General features: G+C 32.6%; 1 protein-coding gene across 6 annotated transcripts in view; it reads right to left on the minus strand.

Annotated features, from left to right (window-relative positions):
* Window positions 1–1,030: 1,030 nt before the first annotated feature.
* LOC145286326 (transmembrane protein 184B-like) overlaps window positions 1,031–23,722 on the minus strand; it is a 254,925-nt gene continuing 232,233 nt past the window's right edge. For all 6 annotated transcript variants that reach the window (XM_080135250.1, XM_080135255.1, XM_080135252.1 and 3 more), the window contains 4 exons: window positions 19,952–20,027; window positions 8,950–9,041; window positions 7,213–7,382; window positions 1,031–2,253 (listed from right to left, as the gene is read on the minus strand). In XM_080135250.1, the coding sequence (XP_079991376.1) occupies window positions 1,733–2,253; window positions 7,213–7,382; window positions 8,950–9,041; window positions 19,952–20,027 (859 nt within the window). In that variant the 3' untranslated portion in view covers window positions 1,031–1,732. The remainder of the gene's footprint in view (window positions 2,254–7,212; window positions 7,383–8,949; window positions 9,042–19,951; window positions 20,028–23,722) is intronic.

Genomic DNA, 23,722 nt, shown 5'->3' on the forward strand with positions numbered 1-23,722 from the left:
AGACGCGTGGAAAACTTTAATTGGTTTTCATCAAGAAAAAAGGGCTATTAGGGAGTCAAAATTTAAAAATTAGTACATGGTGGGAGTCATCGGAATTTTATCTGTTTGTCAACTGTTTCACAAATGTATATGTGTGAATCGTTCACATGACAGACTACTTATGAAAAGAATAAGTAGGTTTGAAAACACCTCTTAAAGATTGTGTCAAGCTGGGCTAATGGTTATCATACTTGACTTGCTATCTTTAGGTTTTGGTTTCGATTTCAGCTTGAGTATTTTTTTTTTTTTTACTTTTACAAGAAATGAACTGTTTCGAAAAAACATAATACTCACATGCACGTCTCAGTTTCTGTATGAATTAAAATATAATATTTATGCATATTTTATGACCAGGCAAAGCCGGACAACCTGCTAGTTTATTATTAAAGAAAACATACCATGCACTTTGTCTACACTAACACTTTTCAACATGGCTGTATCTTGTTTCCACTTGTTCATATGTTCGCTGAAGATTTTCAAGACAGCTCTCCCATGCTAAGTGATGCATTATAGTCATTAAGCAAGTTTCTTTTTGGGGTTGGAGGCAGGGACAATTCGAAATCAACTTTATCAAAAATGTGTGCGTAATAGGTCCTTATTCTAGAAACTTTTCATTCTTCAAAAATCGGTAATTATATTTTTCTTTAAATATATTTGTTAAGATAAAAAACAATGCATTACTCAGTATAAACCGGCCATGATAAAAATTTTCAATAACTATGTTTAAACTGGTTTCGAGTTTGCGTAGACAAACAGCAATAGTAAATATATTTTATTATTTTTTGTCAAAAAATAAGCATTGAATATAATAATATATGAATAATAATAATTTTATGCAATAAGTTGTTCTGAAATCGTCCTCAGCAGAATTTCTTAGGATTGTCTTAAAGTTTATATGAAATGATTAAGCAAAATTCTATCAAAAAATAAACAAAATGAAGTTTGGCTTTTTATAAATTAAAGAAGAAAAAAAGATAAACAGAACAGGATATCAAAAAAAGTAACTTTAAACAAGAATTTAAACATCAAAGTGAAGAATTTAAAATTAATTAATGGAAAAATAAAAAGTTTGCAAAACAAGCAAAATGTTATTTTCTTCTTTGTTTTTTTTTTCTGTTTGGGTTTTAAACCTTATTTTATCCATTTTAGAATTTTTCAAATAGTTTAACAATTTATTTTTTTCACTGGATGGAGAAAAAAAATCCTACTCAAAACAATAACAGCAATAACATCAACAATAACAAATAATATCCAAAAAAACATTTTACATTGGAAGTGGTCAAGTATATTTTTGTTTATTTTTTTCTTCATCTTTTGTGATATTGAAGATATGCATTTGATTTAAAAAAAAAAAAAAACAGGTCACCATTATTTCGTCTTTTTGGATATGACATTTTGCATTTCAGATCATTTGAAAGGATATGACTTTTGATTGGAGATCCAAAGTATCATGTGACCTATAATCTGGTATTTGATTGGTTGATTTCAGTAACTGCTTCCAGCAGCCACAGCAGCAGCATTAGTAAAAGTGGTGGTAAAGAGGTGAAAATTAAAACGTTTGTCGTCTTTGTTTCTTTTACATATGATACACAATTTTCATATCAAGTTTATAACAACTGACAATTTGCTGCTCCCCTCAGAAACATTTTTTCTTTTTCAAATTTGTCAGGTTGGTGAGATTTCATGATTGGCTTCATTGGAATTCATCATCAGAACTGAGTAATGTAGTTTTCTCATTAAACTTCATCTTGTTTGAATTGCCACCAGTCGGTGGCATTGGTCGGGTGGTGGGTATGGCTCCATTGGGGTAAGAGGCTTGCTGCTGATAAGGATACTGCTGGTCATATGGCCACCCAGACTCGTGACCCTCTTCGTCGTGAGGGATTTTCATACCTTGCTGGGTGTATTGCTGGTACTGCGGATGGAAGTTGTGAATTGCATCCTGCATGATGTCACGCGGGTTCATCGTCTCCTTCAGGCTGCTTGAGATGCTCTGCAGAGACACCGTGCGGCCATGGTTAGACGTAGGGCCCGAGCTATAAATCATATGCGGGAAAGCAAAGCGAAGAGCAATGGCAGCAAATACCATCTCGATACAAATCAAGAAGTTTTGCCAGCCAGCCGACACTGTACCCACACCAACTCGCAGTATTCCAGCTTCGGAGAAGATAGGACTTATTAAGTCAGCTTTTTCAAAGATGGCAAGGACAACACCTACAAAAAAAAAAAAAATAAATAAAATAAAAAAATAGATATACATTGATTATATATGTAACAAGATTGGCAGTTAGGGTTAGATCAAACATGCACAAGGTGAAGTTGTTTTATCAATTTGAAAAAGTATGCATGGATTTTTAAATTTTTTTATGTACTAATGGGTCACTGCTAATTAAGGCCCAAAAGGCCACTCAAAGATAAGGGTTAATGCATTAGACAACACCTACAAGATAAAAAAATAAGCAATGTACATTTATTATATATTAGCAGGGCTACCTAGCATCGCCTAGAGCAAAAGTAATATTTCTATTAAAACTTCTCTCTACCTCTCTCTATCCATCTCGCTTCCCTGTTTTCCCCTCTGCTCATTCTTCTTTAGCTGGACATACAAAGACATACTTTAACTCTGCTTTATATGATAGATTCTTTGCATTTTCTTTTTAAATCAGTATATATATATATCATATTAGCAGGGTTACCCAGCATTGCTTTGGAAAACATATTTCTAGTCTTCTCTCTTATAACAGTCACTACATAAATTTCTAATGTCGTGATTATTATATACATTTTTATCATATATGTAACGTAAATAGCTAGAAATATGATGACAACTCTTTTTATCAGTTTGTTCTACCCTTTATTTACTGCGGAAGTTGGCTTAAACAGGAAATAGAATCAAGGGAAAATCAGCGTTCCCTTCCTCATTCCAATTACTGCTAACAGAGAGGCACGCGGAAATTATACCCCCTCCTTTGTTTGAATTTGTCCATTTCCACTTTGTGTTTATCTTCCTCTTGAAATTTTCTCTTTGTTCCCTTTTAAATGTTATTTCCTTCCTTTGTAATTTTTTTAGTGATTCAATAAAGTTGATAACATTAAAGAGTCAACTCCTTCCTTTTCATGGTTTGCAGATAGTTACACATTAAGATATTTATTCCGCAATAGTGCACTTTGGTTTTCCACTGATTATTGAATAAAATTGATAACGTCAGTATTGTTGCATAAGTGACAGATGACCAACCTCTCTTTTGCCATTATGTTATCAGTTGAACTGTAAGTAAAACTTGTTGACTTAACAAGTTCGTCTGTTTTTGATTTAAAAACTCAAAGTAAAGAATAAGAACATGCATTCGATAAAAGTGCAACCAATAAATTACTATTTAACATCAAAGCTTTTTCTTTCATGGCTGTCAGTTACCCCTCTACCTCTCTTTCATTCCTTCCCTAGACCGCTTTTTCCTTCTTTGCCTCATTCCTCTCGAGCTGAACATACACACATACAACTTTACTTTATATAATAGATATTTTTAGTAATGAGTCAGCTTTTTTTGTTTGTTCAAATTAGTACATAATACTACACTAAAAAGTGATCCCACCACTGATGGAACCAGGTCCAGCTGACCCCCAGAGATTGAATATTTTTTTTTTTCAAAGTTTTAGATATTATTTATCCAGGAATATATCAAATTTGTAGGTGTTTGTTTTATAGTTTTTGACTTTTAGCATCGAATCCATGATCTTTAGTCAGCTTTTCGCTGACTGAATAACCACTGCTCGAAATTATCACCATGAGGCTCTCAACACAAAAGTGTCACATAAAAACTGCAAACGAACAAAACACTATCCCTTACTAAGGAAGCAAATAATAGTATGCAGTAATAATGGATGAATATTCTAAACATTCTTTTTCTCCCTAGGATTTCGCATTCGTAAAGTTTTTTTCATAAAATTACGCTGATACCAATAACTTTCTTCAGTCACTAGAAGCTTCCAGCAACATATTTATAATTATACAATATTCTTTTTCCACTTAACTGATGTTTCAGAACTCTTGCCTTATAAAAAATACACATCTCACCACATTATTAATGCAACCCAATCTTTAATTTCAAACTTGAAACTAAATACAGCACGTTCATTAGAGAAATTCTTGCCGCCTTTTTCCGATATATGTTGGAAGGCTGTGATTTCACTATTAACTGATCATAAACTATTATTGCATGCTTTATTTGCTAAACCCGGTAAACATTTGCCCAAAGAAGCTCGTCATTTGGATTACATTTCACGATTTACTTCCAACATTCAATATACCAAAGGAACTGAAAATCTGGTTGCTAACGCATTATCGTGCATGCACATTGATGCCATTCAAGCCATTGATAATATCGACTTGCAGCAGACCAGCAGAATGATGAGGAATTAAATTACCCTCCTCCACTCCATTTCCGTGCTGATCAACCAATGACAGAACATAAATCAACTGAAGGTTCCATGATGTGACAGCCTATCACTGGCGCGCACCTATGAAAAGAGATTGTGGTGAAGAGGATTGCTATCATTAGCATTTGGTTTTCTTTTTTTCTGTTTTAGTGATAGAAAGCCAGTCTTCAATTTGCCTCAACATGGAGAGACAGACGTCTATAAGATTGCTAATTCCCTTTAATATTGAACAGAAAAGCAAATACAGTATATAAAGAGTGTCCGACTTCCAAGTGTGCATAACTTGGAGAGATATGTTTGCCTGGTTTTTGTAGTAAAAGAATTCATTGTTATCTTTAAGGAGGACATCACAACAAGATGCAACTTAGGTGTTAGCATTTGGTGCATATCAATAGAATAATTAAGTATATTTCATAAGAAAAGTAAACGAATATCTTAATTTTATTCAAATCATTCAAACTAAATGATTAAATCACCCACAAAAAAAGGTTGTTATGTCAGAAAATTGACAAACGTAATTGAGAACCCATCTTTCAAACTCCTCTACCTAACATTCACAGGCAACATAAATAGACGATCTGAAAACCACCCCTGCTCAGGTGCATGCTATCATAAAAAACCTTGACACCTCAAAAGCATGTGGACCCGACCTCATCCCAGCTGTGCTATTAAAAAAGTGCTCAGCCGAAGTAGCTCCAGTTCTCTCCAAACTCTACAATAAATGCCTTAATGAAGCTTGCTTTCCGGGCTGTTGGAAAACTGCTTCTGTTGTACCAGTATTCAAGAATTCTGGCGAAAGGACAGACCCATCAAATTATCGCCCCATTAGCCTCCTCCCACTTTTTGCCAAAATATTTGAGACCATAATTAACCATGCTCTAGTCCATCATCTTACAGATGCTAAACTACTGACTGACAAACAATATGGATTTAGACAAGCCCGTTCCACAGCAGACATCCTAACTGTGATCTCTGAACGTATATACCATTCACGACAAAGCGGGGGAGAGCAGAGCGGTAGCTCTAGATATATCTAAGGCTTTTGACAGGGTATGGCATGAGGGTCTCCTCAGTAAAATCAGATCATACGGTATCACTGGTAGAATACTTAACATAATTAAATCCTTCTTAGATAAGAGAAAAATCCAGGTTGTCCTCGACGGTCGTACATCTAAACAATATGATATAAATGCGGGGGTGCCCCAGGGTTCTATCCTTGGACCTCTATTGTTCCTGATATTCATAAATGACCTCCCCGACAACATTGCCTCTGAGATGGGTATATATGCTGATGACACTACACTCTATGGCAGACACGACAGGAAGACGAATGAACACATTTCTAAAGAAATGGCAGAAACACTAGAGGAAGACCTCCAATCTGTAGTGGAATGGGGACAAAAGTGGTTGGTCGCGTTCAATGCTGCCAAGACTAAACTAGTTTCATTCAATAATTACAAGAAACCCTCTCTACCACCCATAGCAATGGCCAACGACTCTTTATCTGAGAGTCCATCTTTCAAACTGCTTGGCCTAACGTTCACAGGAAACATGAGTTGGAACAATTACATTGAAGGCATTGCCAGGGCCGCTGCAAGAAAGGTGGGCTCTCTCTACCGTGCTAGAAAACTACTAACACCCGAAAGTATCCTGTACCTCTATAAGGCCACCATTCGCCCATGTATGGAGTATTGCTGCCACATCTGGGCTGGTGCATCTGCTACTAGTCTCTCGCTCCTTGACAAGGTTTAAAAGAGAGTCGCAAACCTGATAGGCCCTGAACTGGCATCTAAGCTTCAGCCTCTGTCCCATCGACGAAATGTTGCATCCCTCTGCCTTTTCTACAAGTATTTTAGTGGTGAATGCTCTGACGAACTGTAATCACTTGTGCCCCCACGACGTGAGCACCCTCGACAAACCCGACAGGCTGCTAAATCCCACCCCCACACTGTAGAAATCCCTAGATGTAAAAGATCTTTTTACTCCAATAGTTTCTTCCCCAGAACCGCTAGACTCTGGAATTCCATTCCAGGTCCCTGCTTCCCCAACAGTACTGACGTGCAGAAGTTCAAGTGTAACGTGAACCGACACCTTGCTGCCCAAATCCCTACATAGTACCCCAGTAGTTGTTGCCCCTGATAGTAGCCCCCTACACCAAAGTGGCAATTTGCCTTGTTTGGGGTGAAAATGTAATTAAAAAAAAAAAAAAAAAAAAAAAAAAAAAATTGGAACAAAGACATTGAGGGCATTGCCAAGGCTGCTGCAAAGAAGGTGAGCTCCCTCTTCTGTGCTAGAAAATTACTTGCACTAGAAAGCATTCTATATCAAAGCCACAATTTGCCTGCATCTACCACCAGTCTCTCAAAAAAATGGGGGGAGGGGCGTCACTAAAAAAAGACTTTCAAATATAATATATCCCGTAACTGTCTTATCACTGTAATGTCACAGCTCTGCACCTGTTTGCAAGTACTTTAATAATATGTGCTCTGATGAAGTCTCAGCACTTGTGCTCTCGATGTAAATACTCGACTCACCCAACAGGCAACAAAATTCCACCCCTTCATTGTTGAGGTCACTAGATGCTAATAGGTTTATCCTAGGACTGATAGATTTTGGAGTTCTCTCTCTGTTTCCTTTTAAATTCAGAATTTTCCTCATCCATGCATACATCGATATAAATGAAAGCTTCAAACATGGGAACATGTGCAAGTGAAGTTGATTGGTTATAGAACGTACCTTGCCAAAAAGAGAGGAAAATCACAGACTTGACGGTGAAGAATTTCAGAACAGGTTCAAAGGGACTCAGCAATTCTTTGGTTGCAAAGTAGAACAAGAAGAGACCATAGAGTGCCAGACTTATAGAAATGTTGTAAATTATAGTGATGTATAGGTAACCACTTGCCGGTCTGAAAAGGAGAAATAACAAAAGTTCTTGATTCAAATCTAAGAATCTAATGGAATTGAAAAAGGAAAAGGTATCTTTTGATAGAAATAATGTGTTCACTTTTCCCCAACAACATCGTTTTCAATAATTATTTTGGAAATAAAGTATTTGCCATAGGAATTTTGTCAAAGACAAACTCTTTTACAGTAGGGATAAGATGAATCTATATGTTTTTGAAATTTTAGATGAGGATTCATAATTTGTACTATTTGAATTATTCGGACTACTATTCTCATCTTGAGCATTATTCACACGTTTCGGTAGATGTAATCTCACACCTTCTTAAGGTGTATCTTGTTAAACTTGGGAATTTTGCATGGAAGGTTGAGTGTTCAGTTTTCATGGCCGACAGAACAAGAGCATGCTACCCTCATGAATTAAATAAAAAGTACAGCTTGAAATTCTGTGCAGATTTGTGAGTTCGACAAGACACACCTGAAGAAAGTCAGAGGTCACACTGACTGCAACCTTCTGAAAATGACACTCAAGATGAGAACAATAGTCCAAGGAATTTAAATATGAAGAACTGCTATTGTTGGAATTTTGGGTAGTTTACGTAAAATGATGAAAGGTGTTGAACAAGTAATTTTTTCAATGAAAAATATATTATTTCTGTTATTACAAAAATATACTATTTCTGCTATTATAAAGATGAAATTAAAAATTATTTAAAAATATGAAAACAGTATTGCTTTTATTGTTATAAAGAAAATACATTGAATAATTATTGGATTAAGTTTGCAAAACTTTATGAAAATTAAAATTCAAAGAAAAAGAAAACATTCAAGTAAGAAGAATTGTCTTAGCATGGAGTCATAACACTGAGCCATCTTTTCCTAAGTGCAAAGAGATTGCACACAAAATATGGTTGTTTTAGTTGTTTTTTTTTTGTTTTTTTTTACAACATATCAACCCTTTACTGGTTTATTTAATCCAGTAATTTTGGAAATATCTTTAAATATTTATTTATGGTGCTCGATTTTCATTTTTCATATAGGAAAATTGTTGTTTTCTGTTTTTGGCTTTGCAGAACATGAGTTTTGCAAAACAAAAGAAAAAAACAATAACAATTATGGTTTGGTCAATTTTAAGTCAGGAAGCTATTATCATCAGACAACCTGATCTAATAGTACCATAAAGACACAAAATATCTAAAAGTAATCAAAGCAAGAACATACTGTATATAGTAAAAAAAAAAAAAAGCAGTCGAATATATATCATGAAATCATCTATTCTTACCTCAGGAGATTTAAAACAGAAATGGCTTTTTTATTCTTCCATTATATCTTTAATTGAATAAGTCTTTGTGTGTTCATTTGTTCATTGCTTGCATGTATTTAAAATTGTCTTTGCTTTCTCACATTTGTAAATTTTTTACTTTTCCCTTTTCATTTTATTTACATTTTCACATTCTTACGATTTTAAATTCTGTTTAAGATTTTGAATGATATTTTTTTTCAAGTTACATAGCAAAACCATGGTGGTTGGGTTAAGTAAATGAATGCAATTATAATCTTTTGAATACTTACGAGAAATTGCCATCCTTATAGAGTCCAAAAGATTGCAAAACCAAAGTTATGACGGCCATAACCGGTTTGATAATGCAAAACTGCAAAGTGGCCTAGAAAAAAAAGAAAAAATGAAATGAAAATAATTGTGATGAAAAAAATCCTTGTTTGTTATAGAATTATAAGTAATCACAAGTTGCTTCCCCTTATATCATCTAAATGTTCTCTATATAAAAGTCATCAGAAACAAAAGAACATTGTTAACAATTTCATCCTTAGTTGTCCAATAGTGACCAGAAAATCTCTTCTCATTTTGATCAAGTTCTAATGAAAGTGTCCATAGAGTTTTTGTGGGGCTTGTGGAGTGCTGCATCTGAGACATGTTATGAGCATCTCTTTACATTCTGAGTGAGTCACATTTTTTTTATTATTTTTCAGATTTATTTATTTGGATTCAACTTCATTTTGGATAAAAAATGAAATTTAAAATTTTGATTGCATGAACAAATCCAACTTTCTCAGGCCTCCAAACATCAACTGCCTCAAAGGTAGATGGAAAAATTCTTTTACAAATCCGCTTTTTTTTTTTTTTTTTTTTTTAAAGAATAAACGTGTGTGTGTGTGTGTGAGACACTGAAGACTTGAGGAAATTGGATTTTGATAGAAATCACAGTTGAAACATGTATGCACATGTTTATGTTAATAAAGAAATTTATATTATAATACAGCTCTATTTGTAATTAAACACTATTTTATAAACACTAGTTTCATTGGACTGGCATTTAGAAAACAGCAATACAATCACACACACACACACACATATATATATATCTCATATACATACAGTACTGTTTCACAGTTTCTCATCAGTGTGGCTAGACAAACAACTACCTCTAGCCAGGATTGAAACCCGATCGCCTAAACAACAGTCGGAGCCTCTAACTGTTGCGTTATATGGCTGCTGCTATGCGAGTAGTAAATTAACAATGTTGTGACATTGTCCAAGTACCTAAGCTCAATTTGTTTACACAAAGAGCATCGCTTTATACGCTAATGGTAATTTGTATCTCACTTCCCAAATGCTCAATATATATAAGACCAAGTAGTTAAGACATGTTAAAAAACACTTTGAAATTTAAAAAAGGAAACCCTAAATAAGTGGATAGTCCTTAATCCGCGGAGTTTCGAAGAAATACTTTCCTTCTCATCAAAGCGTAGGATTTAGCAAAATGTGGGATCGGATTTTGTTTGCAAAATTATTAAATGAAACTACAAGTAAGTCATAGATCTTACTTGATAACAAAAAGTGAAGCAGAGAGAATTAACAGCCCGTCTGGCGTTTCTCAGTCATAAAATATGCTTAAATATGATATTTTAATGTATGCAGATTTCATATTCATTATTATAGAGCAAATTCTCTATTGATTATTATATTGTACCCAATATATATAGTAATGATTTAAAAAGTAAAAAAAAAACTTTGGTGTTATCAACTGGAATCGAAACCATAACATTTAGCACTTCAGCCTTCATAGTTACTGAGTTATCGATAGATTTATAAAAAAGGCTAAAAATTAAGCAACTTCAAGCTAAAAATGTATATGTGCACATGCTCAGAAGATAATCGATTTACTCTTGCCAAGATCAATTGATTTTTTTCTCAAATTTTGACCCCTTAACAGCTATTTTTACATGTTAAAAACCAAATTGAAAGTGTTCCCAAGGTCCAAAGACGCTATACATAAGCTTTGTCTGTAGACCAAATATTCAGAGAGGAGTTTGGTAGAGACGTTTCACACACACAGACAAGGTCACTTACTATCAGACCACCCACTATTACCTGTCATAAAATATGCATGAATATGATATCTTAATCCATGCAGATTTCTTATTATAGAGACAACTATTGATTATTAATCAATATATAGTGATGATTTCAAAAGTTATGAAAAAAATGTGAGTTGGATAGTATTCGCTAGAATCAAAATCAGAATGTACTGCGCTTCAGCCTTAGTCATTATTCATCTCTCCAGCTTTGTTAGCATCTAAGCTATGGACAGATGGATACAAAATGTTAAAAAATAAGTAACTTTTATTTATGAATGTTTAATTTTGAGCATACGCAAAAGAAACAGCAGGCATAATGTTTTATTTGTTATTTCTAAAAAACAAATCCGACACTATCCTTGCCGCTAAGAAATATTTAGCTGATGTTGCCTCGTACGGTTCAGTAAAATGTATTCGCTCAATGGGACTGAATTTACTAGTAAAGACTTTGAACTTCTATTAATTAACCACCGTATTAAACACGAGAAATCGGCGCCGTATTCCCCCTTCCAAAATGGCATCACTGAAAGGGCATGGCGAACCCTTTTTGAAATGACAAGATGCCTACTTATCAAATCGAAATTAATGCATAGTTTATGGACATATGCTTTAATGGCAGCAGCATATATCAGATATAGATCGTTCAATAAGAGGCTAGGAAAAACGCCGTATGAAGCGTTTTGTGCTGTAAAACCTAAAATGAACAGAAAGCATCTATTTGGTTCTGTTTTGCATTTATAGAAAACACCAGTAAACTAAATACTAAAAGCGAAAAAGGTACTTTCGTAGGTTACGATAAAAATAGCCCGGCATACTTATCTACTTCGCAACCCAAAATGCCATAAAAAGGGTTAGATGTGTAAAATTCAATGATGCATTAAATTTAAAAAATGGCGATCCAGTGGATGAAAAACATGAAATATTACCTAGCATCTTAATCGATCACAATGAAAATATTAATAACGACGACAATTACAGTACTTCTGACGAAAATAGTAACCAGACATGTCGATACCTTCACTAACACCAATAGCAATGGCCAAAGACTCTTTATCTGAAAGTACATCTTTTAAACTCCTCGGCCTAACGTTCACAGGAAACAGGAGTTGGAACAATTACATTGAGAGCATTGCCAGAATCGCTGCGAAAAAGGTAGGTTCTCTTTACCGTGCTAGAAGGCTACTAACACCCGAAAGTATCCTGTACCTCTATCGGGCCACCACCATTCACCCATGTATGGAGTATTGTTGTCATATTTGGGCCGGTGCATGTGTTACTAGTCTCACGCCTAGACAAGGTTTAAAAAAGAGTCGCAAACCTGATAGGTCCTGAACTATCATCCAAGCTTCAGCCTCTGTCCCATCGACGCAATGTAGCATCCCTCTGCCTGTTCTACAAGTACTTTAACGGTGTATGTTCCGACGAGCTGCAAGCACTTGTACCCTCTCTATGTAAATACCCCTGACAAACCCGACAAGAAGTACAATCCAACCCCTTCACAATAGAGATCCCTAAATGTAAGAGAGCCTTCTACTCCAGTAGTTTCTTCTCCAGAACTGCTAGACTTTGGAACTCCCTGCCAAGTTCCTACTTCTGCAACTGTACTGACATGCAGAAGTTCAAGTGTAACATGAACTGACATCTTGCTGCCCAACTCCCCACCTAATACCCCTGTAGCCTGTGTCCCTAATAGTAGCCCTCTATATCAAAGTGGCAATGTGTTTTGTTTGGGGTGAAAATGTAATAAAAAAATAAAAAATAAATAAATTCTGCACAATTATGCAGAATGTAGAAACTATGCATAAATAAAATTCCGCATAATAGTGAAATGAAACCAATCATCTAATAAGAAACCATAAAAATGATTAACTAATTAATTAACACTCAGTTTAAAAAGGAATATAAAAATTAGTTAATCTTCATGTGGTCACTCGCATAGCCATATCTTGGTTTATTAAGAAGTTTAATAAAAATTTAAATTTTTTAAATAGAAAAGGTAAACTTAATATCATTATCAGAGCCTGAAAAAAAAAAAACTCAGCTTCAAAGGTATATAGATATATAAAAAACATGTCAGTGTACTATAAAGTTTTCATCATAAATTCTCTACAATTATGCATAAATAGAAGTCAGCAAAATAAATGAAACCAATCATCTATTAAGAAACCATAAAAATGAATAAGTAATGCTCGCTTTTCAAATATGCAAATTAGTTAACCTACATAAAGTCGCTATAACCGATCATTTAAATCAGACAACCACTATATTTCACCGTTTTCTTTGATTTTTTTTCTTCTAAAGAAACTCGACACCTTTACTGAAAAAAATATTTTACAAATAACAAAAATAAAAAAAAAGAATAAAAATATTTTTGAAGAAACATCTCGCAAAATGCCATTGATAGTTTGTTTGGATTCGATCCCTTATTTTTCTTAATTATACTTTTCAGCTTTTTTTTTTTTTCTAGAAATGTTTTGGGGGTCACCAACTAATTTACTTACCAAAGAAAAATGATGAAAATATTTCTCAAAAAGTAACCGGCTTACTCGATATACAAAATCTTACAGATCAAAAGATAGCTGACGAAAACAAGAGAGCAGTTTGCAATTGCAGAATTTTTTTTTTTTTTTTTTACTTGATAGCCCCCCCCCCCTCCCCAAAGCTTGAAAACATAAGAAATCATATTGAAATCATATTGATCTGAACTTTTGTAATTTTATAAATATTACACTTTTATTATTAAACAATCGAGCTCTTGGTTGGATTTCTTTCTACCCAATGTAGCCAAAAATATGTGTGTGTGTGTGATTAAGATTATAGAAATAACATTCCAACATGGAAAATAAAAAAACAAAATCATTTACATATTTATCAAGACTTCCCTGGAATGATTTATTTGAAGAAAAAAATATAAAATCAATCATCCCAAAGAAGTCTTGAAATAAAGACAAAACGTTCATGAATATATAAACAATTTCCAGTTTCCCGTTTTCATTTTTTCACACGCGCACATATGCATATGAAAGAATGAAATAACAAAAAAAAAAATGTACATAAAGTTTATTAAAATAAAATGTTTCAATAAAAAGTAAATTATGAAAAAGTCTCTTAACCCATATCTTTCAAAAAAAGATCTTTTCCTTTTATCTATGTTTATATCTATATACTAGCAGGCTGCCCACCGTTGCCCAGCATTACTCATAAAATAAGCTTAAATATATTTTAATTCCTGCAGATTTCATATTTATCATTACAGAGTCAATTCTCTATTAGTAGTGATTTCAAAAATTAAAAAAATGACTTGGGTGCCATCAGCTAGAATCGAAACCAAAACATTTAGCGCTCCAGACGTGTTCCCTACCATTTAAGTTAACTCAACAGATAGATAAGAAAGATTTAAAATGAAACCACTTCAAGCTATGAATAAATTTTTGTATGCATAAAACTAATAAAACTGTATCGGCAAGTTGAAATGAACATTTTACATTTCAACTTGCTGAAATATTTCTGTATGCGTTATCCATCCATCCAAACAAAGATTTTACTTGTTATAAACAATTCTTGGTGCGTGATTACTATTTCCAATTAATTTCAGTGTTATGTGACCAGTAGTTTAAGAGTTTATTGATTTAAAACAGACAGACACACACATCTGTTTTATTTATATAGACTAGAACCAATACACTATTGATTATTATATTATACCAAATATATAGTAATGATTTAAAATTAAAAAAAATATGACTTGGGTGCTATTAGCTAGAACTGAAACCAACATATTTTGCACTCTAACCTTAGTTGTTACCGTTTGAGCTATCATCAGATAGATAAGAAAACGTTAAAATTCAACCAACTTTAATGCATAAATGTATATTTGCACATACATAGAGCACTTTAAGTTGATTTCCGCCTGTCAAGTTCCTTTTTTTCTTTTTTTTTTTTGACCCCCAGCTATTTTTACTAGCTAAAAACCAAATTGAATTTGTTTTACAGGTTCAAATTGCCTATATATCAAGTTTTAAGTCTATAGACCAAAAATTAAGAAAGGATAGAGACCATTCCTCAGACATACCGATAAGGTCACTTTTATGAAACATGTTTAAGACAGTACTGTTTTGCTTTTTTCCGCTAATCACTGCATAATTTAAATTCAGTAAATAAAAAAATTACGACAAATTTATTATTAAACAACGAATGCAAAAATTTTAATTTATTCCTTATCGAATAATAAATTTGTCGTAAAATTTTTAACTTACTGAATTTTATTCCAAATTTTAATCTATTCCTTTTCGAATAATAAACTTGTCGTAAAATTTTTAACTTACTGAATTTTATTCAAAATTTTATTTATTAATTAAGAAAAAAAAAAGATAAAGATTTTAAAATGTATCAAATTAATATTATATAGTTGAGCAAAGTTCAGTTGCCTTGGCAACACCAAATCCGATGTTATGAAATTTGTTTGCGAATCATCCAATCTGTATCTAATCATCTTGTGTCTGGTCACCATAGTAACAGTTCTTTGCTCCTCTCTCCATCCCCCACTTCCTCATCATTGTACTCAATCAATGGTGGTGTCCTCAAGAGGGAATTAAAACCTATGTAATATCTGATATACGATATCACTTCGAAATGCATCATTTCCATGAAAAATCTGAAGATGACAAAAACATTGTGGATCGTTTGACACCAGAATCTCTAAGGAGTAAAAATCAGATTTGTGTTTGGAAACTGATTAGCATCATGAACATCTTTATAATAATTACTGTAACTCCTTATTTGGCATCATGGACTTGTCCAAACGTTAAGAACGAGTAATTTATGTCTGATAGTGCTTAATTTTATTATTATTATTATTTTTTTTTTTTTAACATGTAAGTCACCACTTATCAAGGCCCGGAGGCCACTCGGGGATAAGGGTTATTGCGTGTACAGTAATCAATTTTTTAAAATATATTTTATTTTTATAGCCTCAACTATATTAGCACCAGTTTATTTTATTTTTTAACTTTCGTTTTATGGTATTAATCTAAAACCTAACCCAATGTTGTGTCGGCATCTTCAGGCAGATTATGGTAAACAGCCAGAAAAGTTGTCAGAAAAGGTTGATGCGAACATTAATTGTAACGTAGTATCCATGTTTACACACGTGTTAATATGTAAACAATCAGGACCGAACACGTTGGAGACTGTCGCTAGGAACATAAAGAAATTCAACTTGCTGTTTCAGGTTTTAACAAAAGACTTTTATTCCTCCTCCTTTGGCCACGCATGACTTCTCGTCTTGGCTGTGACGCCACCCAGGTGTGTCTAACATGATCATTGGTTTGCATACACATTTCTTCTTTTTATAGTCTTTTCTTTCTTTCGCACACAGCCGAGTCATTTGAATACAGTTGCCATATTAGCATCTGCACTCTATTACAAAATGATAAGCTAAGACTTATCATAAATTTAATTATATGAAAAATAAAAATAATTTATTTTTTTTTACACGGTGGTCACCACTTATCAAGGCCCGGAAGCCACTTAGGGATAAGGGTTACTGCAAGTACAGTACGTTAGTGTGGAGATTTAATAAAGTGTCTACTTAAGGAGGCGGTTCATCAGGAATTTGTTTACGTTGGACTTGAAGACATCAAGGTTGTAGTCAGGTGGGAAGCAGGCAGACGGAACAGAGTTCCACAGGCGTGCAGTTCTAAGAAAGAAGCTTTGTTCATGGAATCTACGTTTGGATTTAAGCACAGATAAAGAGTGGGGAAAATTTTTGACAGTGGATTCAGCTAGATGGGTGTTTTTCGTAAAAGATTGGTGAGGTGGGGGCAGAGATTGGAGTTCAGTAAAGTATATTAAAAAATTTTTTCAACAAATGTTTCAAAGAAACAATTTTTTTTTTAAGATAAAAACATGGAAACAACGATCAAGAAAAATCAAGATTTTTTTTTCTTTTTTCATGGAAAGTATCAAATTGCTTTTTGATGTATTTTTTTTTTTGCAAGTAAAGTTTCAATAAAATAAGTTTTTATTTTTAGTAACAACGAAAACAATTTCTTTTTCATGGAAACAACTATGATTGAAAACGATTTTTCCTTTTTAAAAATATCAGACAAGTGATTTTTTTTAATGAAAACATTGTTTTCTGACAACTGATTGCTGATTGGCTAATCATGTCGGCTTTTTTTGGGAGGGGGTGATAGGTATCATTCTCTTCTACATATTGCATTCACCACTCCCACTTTTATTTAGATTCCTGAGATAAACGATTTACATTTTTGAAAAGATGTTTCCATGAAAGAATGGATTTTAGAAAAACAAAAAAAAAATTTTTAAACAAATATACTCAGGATGTGTAATACTGAATACAAGTTCACAGACACAGAAGAAAGAATACACTATCACATGTATATGGACGAACTGAAGTTATTTTTTTTTAATTGGAAAAGCTGATAAACACAACCAGAATCTTCATTGGAATGAGAAAGTGTGCACTACTAGAGACAAAAAGGGGAAAGTTTAAGACAGAATAGGACTATGCAACTATCAAGAGATAAGAGCAACTTGGTAAATATGATGCATACACATATGGTAGTTCTGGAAGCAGACACCATTAGAAATGAAAGATTGGAAAAGAATATTTGAGAAAACTTTTACAAATCTTAGTAGAAACCTGATTAAAAGTATTTTGTGTAAGAGATCATTCATAGATTAGACAAAAGAACTCATGTAGCTGAAACAGAAGCTGAGGAAATTAATAACCATGTATAATGTACTAAACTCAAAAGATGATATAGCTTGACTAAAAAAAAAGAGAAGTGAAAAGAGGACAAATAAGTATAGAAAATTGTGTTGAAGATACAAAAAAAAAAGCTGGAAAAATATATAACCCAAAACAGAGAAAAGCTAGATATTACAGTACGGAACACTTAAAAGATGAACAGGGAGAATTGAAACTGAAAGCAAAAAAGATTAGAAAAGAAAAATAGGAAGAAAAGCATGAAAACATGGAAGATTCAGAAAAAACATATGAAAACAACTGCACATGGCTATGAAAAAGTTACCTGGAAAAAGAAATGGAATCAATACTGATAATGACACAAAACAACGCAATCAGAGCAAACTATACTAAAGCTAAGACAGAGAAAAAAACCAAGAAAACAGGAAATGTAGACTCTGTCGACAAGGAAACAAAACAATAAATCACATAAGTGAATGCTTCAAACTATTCCAAGATGAATACAGAAGCAGACATGATTGTGTGAGAAAAACGGTCAACTGGGAACTATGCAAGCATCTGCTATCTGAACATACAGAAAAACGGTAGTATGACAAACCAGAGACAATATTGAAAAATGAAAATCACAAAATTCTTTGGTAAATGGAGGTATAAACTCATCCAAGCATGATAACTGGACATGATAATAGTCAAGAAGGAAAAAACTTGCCAAATTAAAGATTTTGTTGTCTCAAGCGAATATAACGAGAACAGAAAAACATGGAACTTTTCAGAGAACTTAAATATAGAGCATGGAAAAAAATCACTGTAGTGCCAATAATTGTAGGAACACTAGGAACAATCCTGAAAACATTTAAAACAAACAAATAAAAAAACAACAACGAGGAAAAATTGTAATAAAAAAAGACTGAGACTATATAAAGAATGGCAAGATGAAAATGGGTAAAATCTTTGAATGTGAAAATAGTTGTTGTGATAATGCAAAGTGATTTGCAATGGTTATTAAAAGAGGTGGAAAGTGCTGGACATCTGGGGAGACTTGTTGTCACTCAGATTCCAGTCAATACCACTTGTTATTGCCAGTAATGAGTCACTGAAAATTACTTGTATGAAAACTCTTATTGAGTAAATTAAAAAAAATTTAATAATGTAAAAATTTAACAAGTAGCAAATAAATGGAGGGTGAACCTTGGTTTTACTTTTGGTAGCCTCGTAACTCACCTTCTCCTATAGTCCTCACATTCCATGAGCAATGTTTCTGACAAAGGGGAAAGAGTAGCTATTTTCTGGCTTAAGATATATCCATTTATCACTTATTGTGGATTAGTTTTTGACCTTGAACTGATTTTTTTTTTGACAGATTTGCCGTTTAGTTATAAAAATATCCTCAAACCAGGTAATCACTAAATGGGACTCTTAAAGATAGACACCGGTATCAAGCAAAGGCTTGTTTACATATTTTACAAACTTTAAATGAGTAAAATATAATCACATAATTATTGAAAATGTAATCATGTGATTAAAATTTAAAATTTAATTTAAATTAACCATGTTGTTTAACAAATTTAAAAATGTAATGCAAGATAAAGTTTTAAAATGATTAAATGTGTTTTATTTTACAATTTAAAATTAAAAACATTGAACAATAAAAATGAAATTTTGGATACTTATGTATTTTTGGCTACTGTGCTGAAATAATAACGTTATTATTTTGAGAACCATTCTTAATGAGGAGGTGAGGGTGTTTTGTAATTATTCTGTGCTTCCACCTTACAATTTAAAAAAAAAAAAAAATTATATAAAAATGGGGTGGTACCATCTTCCATCGTATGCATCTGAGAACAATATCTACTGTAAAATTAAACCAAAATTTGGTGTTTATAAATTTTTAGTACCACGCTATATTAAATAGTTTTTTTTCAGGTTGAATTTAAGTTTCACAATATCTTTTTTTTTGTTTTTTTTAATGGTAAGGTGGAAACACAGAATAGTTACAAAATATCCTCCTCGTGTTAAGAATAGCATTCAAAATAATAACATTATTTCAGCACAGTACCAGAAAAAAAATACATAAGAATCCAAAATTTTATTTTTATTCAATGTTTTTAATGTTAAATTATAAAATAAAACATATCTAATCATTTTAAAACTTTATCTTGCATTATTTGTGAAACAACGTGGTTAATTTTAATTAAATTTTAATAACATGATGATCACATTTTCAATAATTACGTGATTATATTTTACCCATTTAAGGTTTGTAAGAGATATAAACAAACTTCTGCTCGATACCGGAGTCAACCTTTAAGAATACCTTTTAGTGGTTTTATGCTTTGTGGATATTTATACAACTAAACGGCAAATATGCCTTTTTTTTTAGCTCCTTTTATCAAGTGGCTTCATACCGTGTCTGGAGTGATTTCCATAGAAAAAGTAAAAAAAAAAAAATCATTGTTAACTGACCTGTTTGCAAAAGCGTAGAAAACCTATAGTGTATTGTCTTCCTGCCAAGCAACATGTACACCACATCCAACTGGATCTGAAACAGATTTAGCAACAAATTTTAACTTAAGGACATAAAATACTTATCTTTTTTGTTGTAAATTTAATAACCTGATAAGCAACAAAATCCTACCCCTTCACTGTTGAGGTCTCTTGATGCCGGAAAGCCTTCTACTCTAACCCAAACTGCTAGACATTGGAATTTCATCCCTATTTCTTGTTTCCCTAACTGTACTGACCTGCAGAAGTTTAAATGTAGTGTGAACAGACATCTCGCAACTCAACTTCCCACAATCCCCCATTGGATACAACCCCCAAAAGTAACCCTTTATATTCTGATATAACATTAGATATATTCATATATGTTGTTTTGAAAAAAGAAAAAAAACGAATGAATTCATAAAATAATCAACGTTTCGTTCCTATTGCAAAGGACATCTTCAGGATATTAAAAGGAAAAATGCATATGTTTGTATTGCATGATTTAATCTTAAACTAATTAACTGATCATTATGAATTTTGCTTTGTTTTGTGGCATATCAACCCTTTTTAGGTTATTTAATGCCGAATTCAATGATTTTGGAAAACGTGTTTATGCTTCAAGTTCTTTATATCTTCAAATATTTATTCAAAGTGTTTGGTTTGGTTGTTTTGTAGAAATTTTTTTTTTGTTTGTGTTTTTGACTTTGCAGAATATGATTGAATTTTGCAAAGGGAAATGAATAAACAACATCAGTATTTGGTGCATTTCTGGTCAGGAATCCAGTATTTTCAGACAGCCCGATCTGGTAGCACCAGATGTTCTAAAGATAGTACCATCCTGGACCAAAGTGGACCTAGAAGCAATGGTAACTAAGGGGTAATACCACATTTCCCACCCCTCGGGTTACACCCTGAACCATGAATTTTGGAACACAGGCATCTATTTATCTATCTGGTCAGGCTCCTTGCCCAGACTAATGGGACTATCTCCAGATTTCCCTGTCTTCCATCAGCTGCCTCAGATCTTCAAGATCACAGTTGGTACCATGTGCAATTTGCTGGATGTACGTGGATCTAAGTTATCCTATGCTCATGCGCCCATGCCGTGGAGTTCACAGTAATACATTTCTTACCAATTGTTGCTTGCTCCTCTGGCATTGACATCGCTCCCGGATGATAGTAGATATGATAGGTAGGCTGCCATAAAGTTGCTGCTTCCTGAGATGATCTTACCATATATATTCAGAAAAATGTTTGTGTTTACTATAACCTTTTTATGCAAATATGACGCAAGTATAAATCATGTAGAATATCTGCATGAATATAATTGCATGTAATAGTGAACTAAAGATGATCATCTCATGAGAAAACTGAAAAAACTAATAGGGAATTAATAAAATGAATGTTTAAAGTTTAAAATATGCAAATTAGCTAGATCTTTTGCAGATGAATGCAATTTCATGACCCATATATAACAAAGTTGTATTTTCTTTTTAAATAAATAGAAAAAAAGCGTTTTTAATATGAATATCAATAAAAAAATTAATCCAAATAGGAGTGTGTGTGTATGTGTGTATATATATATATATATATATATATATATATATATATATATATAAAACAATAGAAATGATCGTTTTGAGGAATTGTTTTTTGTTGCATCTTCGTTAATAGATGTTTCATTATTTTGCTTCATAGTTTTAATAGAACAAATTGTATGTGTTATTTACGTATTTGTATATTTATTGTTTCCATATATATATAAAACAATAGAAAAATGTGAGTATGAAAATTAATATGGTTAAGCTTAAACATGGAAAAGTAAAAGACTAGTTGTGAAAACTGGAAAAGAAAAGGACAAGATATTCTAATAAAAAATATAAATTTATAATTTAAAATATTGCAGCATTTAGAATTGATTATATTATGTTATAAATTGAATTTGAAAAAATTCTTAACGCTACAATATTTTAAGTTATAAATTTATCATATTTTTTACCAGAATATCTTGTCTTTTTTTTCTGTTTTAATAACTAGTCCTTTACTTTTCCATGTTTAAGCTAAACCATATTACTTTTCATGCTCGCATTTTTCTATTGTAATCCATGATTTTTCCAGACTTCCAATAAATTCACTTGTTCTTTGTTTAATTTCAGTCTTATTTTTTTTTGCCCCCATATACACATATGTAATAACAATGTAAGGCACTCGTCTGCTTTCAATAAAATCCCCCCAATTATCTCCCTTTGATGCTTCCATTCTCTGTTTCGCTTGATACTTCTCTTTCAAGACAGTAGTGAGTTAGTAGCAACAGTAGTCACTAAAGCGACGTGGTTGCTATGGAAACCAGTCATAAAAAGCGTCACTCACCTCCTTATATATTTTTATGATTTTGAACACCAGGAAATTCATCATAACTTTTGTTTTACTGAACGGAATCGAAATTTTTTTCACAATATAGCTGAGAAGGTGATCTATAAACTGTAATAATTGTTTGAAATTTGGTCAAAAAATGAGTGAGCAGTGAAACTTTAAAGCAGTTCTAAATGATTAAAACTGCCACTTAACCATATATTCAAACACTAGTGTGTTTGAATGAGATCTCTCTCTCTATATATATATATATAAGAGAGAGATAAAGAGTAACAAACCAAGTTCAGTGTTTTGTCTATATTTCAAGACTTCCTCAGGATGATTAAATAAAAAAAAAATATCAGTACGATATTTGAATATATACTTGTGAAAAGAATGTGTTTGTCTACTTCAGAACGAAAAAAGCCATTGCCATTTCAAAATATGTATAGCGTTATGGAGTGTGAGATTTTTTGTTTAATGGCATATTAAAAAATATATGTACATATAACTTGGTTTGTCCCTTTTTCATTCCATCAGAATATTATTTCCTTTATTCTCATTATATATATAGTAAGTTATAAAATATATATGGCAATTAAGCTACACTGAATATTCCGCGTTTCATCCACTCTAGGACTCTTCAGCCTTATAGATAAACCTAAAGAGTCCTAGAGTGGATGAAACGTGGAATATTCAGTGTAGCTTAATCGCCATATATATTTTATAACTTACTAACTAGCTCTACCTATGTATTGAGCACTTTTGAAGTAAATACTTAAAGTTTATGCATAAATTTATACTTTCGTATATTAATTTTATGTGAGTAAGTGAAGTAGTTTATATGTTTATATATATATATATACTTTTTTTTATTGATATAAACAAATTTACAGGGTCGCGACACTGGATATGCTAAAATTTGGACAAGTGGTCGGTCAAGGCGACTTAATAAACCACTGAAGAAGTCCGGTTCTTAAATGAAAGAGGAGTTTGTTTAAAAATAAAACATGTTAAAATCTAGGATGAGAGGGGGGGGGTTATATGACATTTAAAACTACAGACATTGAAATCGAAAGCAGAAGAAGAAGGTGAAAGAAAGGAAGAGAAGGAAAAAAGGGGAAAGAAGATCCAGTGTAATCGAGATTGTCAGTGTAAGTGGAGAGGGAAAAGGGTCAATTACAGCATCATAATACATTATATATATATATATATATATATATATATATATATATATATATATATATATATACACACACACACACGCACGCACGCACAACTCATCGCTACTTTTGTTTGAAGAGAACTTTTTTTTCTTCTCATTCATCAAAGTGGTTTGCATGGAAGTTGTGTTTTTGTGGTGATAAATGAATCAAACACGGAACATTTATTTGCTAA

This window comes from Euprymna scolopes, chromosome 10 (assembly GCF_053919585.1).
Source record: "Euprymna scolopes isolate OS-2025 chromosome 10, ASM5391958v1, whole genome shotgun sequence".
NCBI classification, from domain to species: domain Eukaryota; kingdom Metazoa; phylum Mollusca; class Cephalopoda; order Sepiida; family Sepiolidae; genus Euprymna; species Euprymna scolopes.